Source organism: Anolis carolinensis, chromosome 1 (genome assembly GCF_035594765.1).
Source record: "Anolis carolinensis isolate JA03-04 chromosome 1, rAnoCar3.1.pri, whole genome shotgun sequence".
NCBI lineage: Eukaryota > Metazoa > Chordata > Lepidosauria > Squamata > Dactyloidae > Anolis > Anolis carolinensis.
The window spans coordinates 324,065,431-324,076,011 of record NC_085841.1 but is presented as its reverse complement, the minus strand read 5'-3'; the positions used below and the strand labels follow the sequence as shown (position 1 = coordinate 324,076,011).

The window sequence follows — 10,581 nt, the reverse complement described above, 5'->3', positions numbered from 1 at the left end:
CTTTAATTCAAAAAGGGCCAGGGAGCTCTAAACCTAGTCCTCTTTAGTGTCCCACTTTCTCTGGCTCTGATAGGTTTACCTTGCAGCAATGGAGGCATAGAATCGGAGAATCGGAAGAGACCACAAGGGCCATCCAGCCCAACCCCATTCTGCCATGCAGGGACACACAATCAAAGCACCCCCGACAGATAGCCTTTGCATCCAGCCTTTGCATATACATTCCTGCAGAACCCATTGTAAATTAAGGAAATTGATAGGTAGACCTCGCTTTCAGGTGCTGTTGAAGGAACAGTATTGGGGAATTACACATTTCCCACAGACCCTTGAAGCCAATTTAAATTAGGGGCGCTGCGGGAAATTAAACGGAAAGATCCAGATCTCAAGTGTAGATGTAAGCAGAAGGCTGGGCCTCAAAACGAAAGACTTCAGTGGCTGCACCTACCCACGGATGTCACATACACTCCAGCTATCCCAGTTTGGCAGGCATACTCAATACTCTGTCTCCCACATTTTCAGCTCCTTTAAAAATGTCCCATTTTTTTTTCTCCTCTCACTTTCCCACTTTGTCCTCAGCATACTTCAATTGCTGTATACTGACTTCAAAGTAGTTTGCTCTCAACTCAACAGAAGGCAGAGGAGAGGTAGGGGCAGAATCTTGCTCTTTCCAGTAGCCTCAAGCAAAAACAAAGGACTCCTGACTTGTTTATTCTTCATTAAAAACTTTTACCATCTTGACACTCTAATGTCACTTGGCCACACTTCCCATTTGTGAGGCATTGTAGAATATGCATGTCAAGTGCTGATATCAACTTCTGATTCTTAGCATACTAAATCAGAAGAAAGTCTAGCATTGCAGTTCCTTCTATAATGTCTGCTCTGCTTTGCTGTTCACAGTATGAAAACTATAAGTCTGCAGTGGAATAAGATACAATTTTTAGGATAGATATGCAAATGTTCTCTACTGTTCCTAACCTAAACCCAGGATCCTAACCCCACACACTTTCAGTATACCAATTGTGATTAATATCTGATAAGACTTCCTGAATAATCCAGAAAAGTGTATCCTAAAATAATTTTGATCTTAACACAAGCACCCACACTTCTGCAAATCCAAGATTTACAAATATCTGTTCTATTTACATCCAGGAATCTTGCAATGTCTGGTAGGAACAATTTGTTCCTACAGCCAAGCCACTTTTCTCAGCTTTGTCTAGGAAATGAATATTGTTATTCATTTTTACCCCACCATTTCCCCAAAATCGGGATTTAAGCCGGCTCTCTTCTGACCATATCTCAAAGAAAAATGGAATTGTTGAAGACTTTCATGGCTGGAATCACTGGCTTGTTGTGTGGTTTCCAGGCTATATGGCTGTGTTCTAGCAGCATTTTCTCCTGACGTTTTGACTGCATCTGTGGCTGGCATCTTCTGTGAATCCTCTGCAGATGCCAGCCACTGATGCAGGTGAGATGTCAGGAGAAAATGCTGCTAGAACATGGCCATATAGCCCAGAAACCAAACCATACCCAGAAGAATTGAATATTTAAGCCATAAGGTTTAGTAAAACTACATTTTAAAGAACTATTAAAATACCATAGGCATTATCTGGCCAGTGTTCAGTTCCTTCTACTTCAGAGTTAGTTTGGTTGCAGTCCAATAAATGTTTTCTCAGATTGGCAACAAGGGGCAAGTCCCTTTGAACAAAACAATTTGTCCTGTAAAATACCTGTACTTATGGCCAGTGTTTACCACTGCCCCTTGACATCAAAAGAAAAAAAAAGAGAAGGGGGCTGGAAGAAGGTTTAAAATTTATAGTTCTACACCAGCTGGGTGAATCAAATAAAATCATTACTGCTAAATGTTGGCCAAAGGGCAAGTAGTTAAGCAAAGACAATGGAATAGCCCTGCTTTCCTTTTCTGTATCTTTTTGCCTCCTGAAATGGTTATACCAGTAGATATGATAGTATTGAAGCATGGTACCAATGATCTATTTATAATATTAGTCCACATTCTCTGGGGTTAGCAGTGCTAACCTATGAAAGTGGAAAAATGCAACTTATTCATACACACACACATATATATTTAACTGAGAGAGAGTCTACACATCATGGATGCTTTTGTGGTGGAAGGATTCCTTCACAAATGAAAGCGGGTAAGTGGCAAGGCTTGTTTCTCTACACCATTTTAAATAGGATTATACAGGCCTTGCTGCATATTTGCAGTTTTGTGAAACTTATATTTCTTATTAAAATGGCATAGGGTAGCATCAGAGACAGCAGCATATGGTAGCGCACTATTGCATGTGAAAGAGAAGTTAAGGTGATTTAATTTGTACCAAGCTAGGCAAGCGTACTAATGGACAACGGGTAGGTCTTTTGGTAACTTTAGGAAATAGGCAAGAGGGAAAAGGACCAGCAATATCACTTATCACTCCTTGCTCCTCTGGAAAGATGTTTGCCACACACAAAAAGTGAATGGTGATGGAAAATATAACAACATGGAATATTCCTCCTTACCACAAATTCTCGACAGACATGTAAATGTCACTGGCCAGTACTGTGACTTAATGTACGCTGTCTACTCAATGTGAGTACTGTAACTTATTAGAAAAAAGGAACTTTTTCCTTCTATGAGTTGAGTGTCCAAAGGCAGAAGCTAAAAAGGCACCAACCTACAGTCTCCTCCATGGCACTTCCTGCCTTTCTGAATGTCTGGATGGGGAAATGGTGGTGGCAGCGAGGGATGACTGGCCCTCTGAGTCAGAGAGGTGACTATGTACCCACAGGTCATATCAAAATCCACAATTTTAGCCCCAAAACCTGCCTTTGACTTATACATGAGGTCAACATATACATTAGTATATATGATGTATATGGCCATGTTGATCACTGATGTTTCTAGTGACATCAATGATGGCAGTACCACCGTAACAATGTGTAATATTAGTGCAACTATAGTACACAAAAACACTAGAATATACAGGACAGACAATGATTTAATATCACTAAGTAATCAGAATGGCAGTTGCAAATACCTGCCCATAAGCCTAGGTTTCATGCAAATAATACTGTATACATAAAACTGAAGAAACAATTATTTGCATAGATGCAAGGATATGCTACTTCATACAGCTAGTCTGTATGAGCAGACTGTAAGATGCTAAACTTTTCAAAGTAATCTTTTTAGTCTGCAGACCTCTGGTGAAGAAATCTTGCGGACTTCCGGGTGAGCCATGATGGCGGCAGGACGGGTCCTCTGTAAGTTCCAGCGGACCACCGCTTGGTAAGCGATCGGGTTTGAGCTTTTAGCTCCCCTCTTCTCGTGGATCGAGGCGAGAAGGGACGCAAGGCCCCCAGCACCCGTTGATCCGAACCTCTTGGGGATCGGAGGTGTACGGGTCCGGGAGAAGCGCGGGGATCGCGGATCGCAAAAGCGGCAGCGGGCAGAAAGCCCGCATCTACTGCCGACCGGGCTCATTTTTAAAATAATAAGAAGACAGAAAGAAGCGAGCAGCGATGCAACCAAGCAAAGAGTGAGTTCTTCCTCTAATCGACGTTACAACCGGGTTCAGTAAGATTCTACAAGAAATTAGTATAAGATCCTAAATATACATACCGGAGATGGTATTGGACAATATTTAAATATATATTGTGACCAACTTTGTTTCTACTAGACTATATGGGAGATTGGTTTGTCAAAAAAAAAAAAAAAGTGAATTTTGAAATACTTTGAAAATATTGCGAATTGAAGGGAAAAGGGGAAAAAAAAGACAAATTAAACGAAGATTGAGACCGACAAAGTATGCGTAACCCACCCAGCTCCCGGGCGAAGCGACCTTGAAGCCTCTGGTGTTGTGTCTACGGCGCTCCCTGGGGAAAACAAGCCAACAGCTGCCCAAATCTGCATAAGGAGGCGGGGAAATCCTTACACAGGCGGATTGTAAGCGGGAATATCCGGCAGAAAAAGGGCGGAAGTGGCTGCCTGCGACGTCAATGTGGGCGGAAGCGCTCCCTGAACCCGGTGCACCGAAGGAAAATCCGCCAGAAACACAGATAGAAAACGGAACTGTGAGTACCAATAACGTCTAATAAACCCCTTTGGGAGAATAAAAGGGGTAAAACAGTATAAAACATCACAGTGCGAGATCCACAAGGAAGCTTCTGTAAGGAAGCCTATGCAGGCGCCGGTAAGGAAAGGAGAGAAGTAAGTGGCGATTGGACATAAGGGTGTAAGGCTTGACAGGTAAACGCAGAGAACGGAGTGGAAAAAGAGGAAAAGAGCGTGAGGAGATAAGCGATCTCTGGTTAAAGAGGAGGAAAGTGGTAGCGACGTGGACGACGAGGGACACAAGAAGATGGCAGGGACAAGACCAAAATTGGACAACAGCAAGATTGCAGGAAGAAGACCTTCACAACCAGAAGAGGTTAGCTTGAGAGACATTTTGAAAGAGATTCAGAGACTGGCAACGAAGCAGGATGAATACCAGCAAGAAGCCCAGATAAAAATGGACAAACAAACTATTCAACAAAGGGAAATATGCGAGGAACTTCTTGAAATGAAAAAAGAATTTAGAGAGGAGATGGGATTGTTGAAAAAGGAAATGATGAAGACAAATAAGGAGATTAACAACTTAAAAATGGAAAATATGAAATTAGTCAAACAACAAAATACCCTACAAAAAAAGATGGATGATTTTGAACAAAAAAATGATAAACTTGAGAAATTAGAAAAACTACAGGAGAAACTTGAACAAAACGAGAGGGAGTTTCAGCTACGCTTCCGAAATGTGCAGGAGGAAGCAAAAGAAGATACTCGCCAGTTGATAACTAAATTGTTAGCTAATCTCCTAAAACGAACAGAAGAAAATATGGACAATGAGATTGACAAAATCTATCGAGTTCAAACTAACTTTTCCAGAAGAAATAAAGTGGCGAGGGACATTATTGTCCATTTTGTAAAAAAAAGGATAAGGGATGAAATCCTGATTCAAAACAGCCGAAACCCATTGTATTACAAAGGTAAAAAAGTGATCGTACTAAAAGAATTCCCTCAAGCAACATTAAACAGAAGGAGGAAGTACTTTTTTCTGACTGATGAACTGAAACGGTTGAAAATAAGATTCCGTTGGGAGAAAAAAGAAGGAATAATGGTCACATATAAAGAGGAAAAGCACTGGTTAACCTCAGAAGATAAGGCTAAGGAGTTTTACAAGAGGTACATAAAGGGAAAAAGTGAAATACCTTCAGAAACCACTCCCCCCTCAGTCAAAAGAAAGAAAGCTAAAAGAGCGAGATACCATTCGGAGGAAAAACAGAAGCTTAAAACGGACTCATTCTATAAACTAGTAAATGTGTCAGATGAGGGGGAAGAGGGGAGTTCTGAAGAAGAAGAAGAAAGAGAGGACAAGGAAGCGGAAGAAGAAGAAGAGGGAATAGGGTCGGAAAAAGAGCAGGAATTGGAGGAAGACAAAGCGCAGATGACATCAGATAATCCCCATGAAAACGAGAATGAGTAAGAATGTTGTTCTAAACCATTTAAGAATATATTCTAACAATATAAACGGTTTGAACTCCCCAATTAAAAGAAGAAATTTAATGTCCCAACTGGGGAAAAAGAACTATGACATTACGGCTTTACAAGAGACCCACATTGCAGCCAAACATAGTGTACATTTGGTGAATGGGAAACTGGGAAGAGAATTCATGTCATGTGATTCAACTAAAAAGAGGGGTGTGGTATTATACATCAAGGAAAAGGTCTCTCCTACACTACAATTTAAAGATATGGAGGGCAGATACATAGCAGCAACAATAGTACTCAACCACCAAGTTATTCTTGTTTGTAATATATATGCTCCGAATGGTCCTAAAACAAAATTTATAGGAGAATTGAGGAAACACATTTCAGAGGTAAAATTTGACCACTTGATTCTTTTAGGAGATTTCAATGGAATTTTGGACTCCAACTTAGACACTAGTAAGAAAATTATGAGTAGGAATTATGAAAAAGCGAGACTTCTCCCAAATAACTTTATAAAATTGAAAGAGGAATTTGATTTACACGATGCCTGGCGATACCATAACCAAAATGAACGTGATTATACATTCTATTCGGATAGACACAAAACCTGGGCAAGAATTGACATGATTTGGCTCTCTAATTCACTATGCACCAGAATAGAAGAGATAAAAATACAACCTCGGGACAAATCAGACCACTGTCCTGTTATCATTAGTATAAACAAAGGAAGAAACAGCTACAAATGGAGAATGGATGAAAACTTATTAAAATTGGAGGCAGATATAAACAAGAATAAGAACCTAGTAAAAGAGTTCTTTGAATTGAATAATACACCAGATATAAAAGAACAAATAATATGGGACGCTTTTAAAGCCGTTTTGAGAGGACATTTGATTCAACAAAAAGTGGAAAAAAATAGAAAGAAGTATAAAGAAATAGAGGATATTATGAAAGTAATAGGGGGATTGGAAGACCAACTGAAAAAACATCCGCTTGATACGGAAAAAATAAAAGAGTTAAAATTTTGGAAGAACAAGAAAACAACACTAGAATTAGAGAATATGGCAAAACAATTAAAGTATATAAAACAACACAACTTCGAAAATGCGAATAAACCAGGAATCTGGCTTGCGAGAAAACTAAGGAAAAAGAAACAGCAACAATACATATCTAAGATAACCAGGGAAGGGAAAACATATGTAACGGATGAGGAAATTCTAGGAGCGTCCAGAGAATTCTTTGAGGAACTGTATAAAAAAGAGGAGGTAAACCCAGACAAAATATCCCAATACTTAGGAGAGTTGCAACTCCCCAAAATAACAGAGCAACAGAGAGAAAGTTTAAATAGAGAAATAACAATAGAAGAAATTAGAAAAGCGTTAAAAACAATGAAACCAAATAAGGCACCGGGACCAGATGGTTTTCCAATATGCTTTTACAAGATATTACAGGAGGAAGCTATACCGCATCTACAGAGAATTATGAACAAGGTGTTAACAGAGGGGGTGATCCCGGATTCTTGGTCCCAAGCAGATATAGTTGCTATTCCAAAAGAAAATGGAACCTTAACTGACCTAAGAAATTTTAGACCAATTTCCCTACTCAACTCAGACTATAAGATCTTTACAACGGTACTCGCAAACAGATTCAAAGAATTTTTACAAAATTGGATAGGCCCTGAGCAAAAAGGTTTTTTACCAGGTAGAAATATTAGTGAAAATCTAAGATGTATAGTTGATATTATCGAATATTATGAATGTCACCATGAGAAAGAAGTGGCATTATTAGCCATAGACGCGGAAAAAGCATTTGATAATTTGAATTGGACTTTTTTTAAATTATTGTTGAAAGAAGTAGATATAGGATACCAGTTTTCGAATGCTATCGAAGCAATTTATAATAAACAGGAGGCGAGTCTATTGATTAATGGACAACAGACAAGGCCTTTTAAGATAGAAAAGGGGACAAGACAAGGCTGCCCTCTGTCACCACTTATTTTTATTTTTGCATTGAACACCTTAATTATCAACATTCGTAAAGACCATGATTTAAAAGGAACAAAAATAAGAGGCCAAGAGTATAAGATCCGCGCCTTTGCAGACGATATAATTTGTATAATTGAAGAACCAAAATATCAAATAAACAATTGGATCAACAAAATAGAGGAATTTGGAAAACTAGCAGGACTAAAAATAAATAAATTAAAATCAAAAATTTTGACTAAGAATATCACTAAGCAAAACCAAGAAAAACTACAAGAGTCTACTGGTATAAAGGTAACATCGAAACTTAAATACCTGGGCATTATATTAACAACGAAGAATTCTCAACTATTAAAGAACAACTATCAAGTAAAATGGAAGGAGATCCAAAAGGACTTGGAGCAGTGGAAATTTATGAATATCTCTTTATTAGGCCGAATAGCAGTTATCAAAATGAATGTTTTGCCAAAATTATTGTACTTATTCCAAAATCTACCAATTATCAGGAACACAAAAATTTTTACCGAATGGAATAGAGATATATCTAAATTTATATGGAAAAATAAAAGACCTAGGATTAGATACACAGTGCTGACAGATGCAAACAATAGAGGGGGCTTTGGGATGCCGAATTTAAAATTATATTATGAAGCGTGCGCCCTGAAATGGGTTAAAGACTGGATAAACTTGACAGATGAAAGCATTTTGACATTGGAAGGGTTTGACCTCCGTAGGGGCTGGCAAGATAAGAGACAAATATTTATGGCAAGATAAGAGACAAATAGAAAAGAATTTCGGCAACCATTTTATCAGGGCCTCGTTAATAAAAATATGGGAAAGGTACAAAAATCGTTGTTACAGTAAAACACCCTTGTGGGTCTCATCATTGGAAGCGAGTCAAAGATATATCTTAGGTTGGAAAGTCTGGCCAAGATACAAGGACATACTAAAAAAATCTGAAGGTATATACATAATGAAAAACATAGAAGAATTGAGAATTAAATTCAGGAATTTAACTTGGTTTCAGTATGCCCAACTTAAAGGACAATTTAAGAAAGATAGTTATATGGGATTTTGTGAAAAGGAAGAAACATGGGATAGGATACTACAAATCAGAAAGAATGAGATATCGAGGATCTACAACCTTTTATTGGAATGGTCCACAGAAACTGAATCAGTAAAGCAATGTATGATTAACTGGGCAAGAAATATTGGCCGCCCAATAAAATTTGATGAATGGGAACTAATTTGGAATAAGAAATTAAAATATACATATGCTTGGGATTTAAAGGAGAACTGGCTAAAAATTTTCCACAGGTGGTATATGACTCCTAAAAAATTGGCAACGATGTACAAAAACTATGGAAATAGATGTTGGAAGTGTAAGACACATGAAGGTTCTTTTTACCATCAATGGTGGTCCTGTGAAAAAGTTCAAAAGTTTTGGAGAACAATTCATGAAGAGGCTCAAAAAATATTGGATAAAAAATTTCTTATAAAACCGGAACTATATTTATTAGGTATTGTGGATACCTCAATAGGGTGGAGCACAAATGATGACAAACTTTTCATATATATTTCAACAGCGGCCAGAATAACTCTAGCAAAACAATGGAAGTCTGAACAGATTCCAGAGCTGGAGCAATGGATGGAGAAGATAGACGAAATAAAGAATATGGACAAACTAACTTGGTATTTGAAAGAAACTAGAGGAAAACCAATAAAGAAGACAAATTGGGATAAAGTGGATATGTATTTTCAACAGAGGTATATGCAGAAACGAACCGGGACATTGAAAGAAAGTTAATTTAAAAGTTAAAAATTTAATGCCGATATAAGAGGAAAGAACGGAAGTTTTGTATTGGATCAGCCCCCTCCCTCCCTTCCCTTTCCCTCCCCAACCTTGACCCCCCCCCCTTTTTTTTTTTTGTTCCCCCCCCCAACACTGTTTATCCCCACTGTAACTCCCCGTTTTTAACTTGCTTTGTATGTTTTCACTATCTGCAAATTATTCAATAAAAATTATTATACAAAAAAGAAATCTTGCTTAGATTTTCACACATGCTAAATGAAATCTCTTTATTATTTAGACAATCTATATATGGATTGCTGTTCTTATGTGCCTTCAACTCATTTCTGACATATGGTGATCCTAGGATGACCCTTTCACAAATCTTGGCAAAATTTGTTCAGAGGGCCCTCTTCTGAGGCTGAGAAAATGTGTCTTGTCCAAAGTCATGGCCAAATGGGAATTCAGATTCTGGTATCCTAGTTTCTTAGTGCAACTTTCCAACCACTACACCACACTGGGTCCCTATCTATATAAATACATCTTCCTCCAAAGTCATGATTTACAAGACAGGAGCTTTGGCATCATTTAATCACTGAATGATTTACTTCCCTAGCATCCTGTTTTATAGTGATTTTGGCAACTGAAAGACCATCATTCTTTATTGGTAATCTTTTTAGCAGAATGATCAATATTTGCTCAGACAAAACCGTTGTATTTGTAAGTGTCCCATAGCTGAGCCTTGTCATTATACCAGTAATAGAGAAGGGCATGTGTCAACATACAAAATAATGGTGGGTCAAAAAATTAATTTGAGCATTACAGGTATTCAGAAAAAAAGGTAAATAGTTCTATTTTGGTATTTTCCAGTGAAAATTGACCATAATAAGCCTGGGAGACCTAGAGATTTTTAGAGACGTGTTCTCTCAAGTAAAGAAAATAGTGAGTGTTTTATTCACCTAATTTCCAGTTTTTCATCCCTGACCTCAGAAAAATTGAATAGCCTTACAGTGTTAGCCAAAATACCAGATGTATATAATATTTGATAATAAAATCTTTGAACACATCATGTTGCAAGTAACACATCTCTTCAATAAACATTATTCCTGGATTTAACCAAATTAGAGTTAACAAGATGCCAGAAAAGAAATGGCAAGCAAAGTAACCAGATTTTTAAAAAAGTTTTGAAAAAAAAGATATTGCTTACTGGGATCTTTATGAAGTGTACTGTATTTTTGTCATTATTATGTTTTAACCTTTTTTCAAATTTTTGTTGTTTTTTTTCAAATCCC

The 10,581-nt window shown here is 37.8% G+C and overlaps 1 protein-coding gene across 1 annotated transcript; it reads left to right on the top strand.

The window, feature by feature from the left end:
* Positions 1–4,289: 4,289 nt before the first annotated feature.
* Positions 4,290–9,575, top strand: LOC134295498 (glutamic acid-rich protein-like). Its single transcript, XM_062968248.1, has 2 exons — positions 4,290–5,509; positions 9,087–9,575. Exons 1-2 carry the CDS (start codon positions 4,353–4,355, stop codon positions 9,121–9,123), a joined length of 1,194 nt encoding a protein of 397 aa, XP_062824318.1. The 5' UTR covers positions 4,290–4,352; the 3' UTR covers positions 9,124–9,575.
* Positions 9,576–10,581: the final 1,006 nt, after the last annotated feature.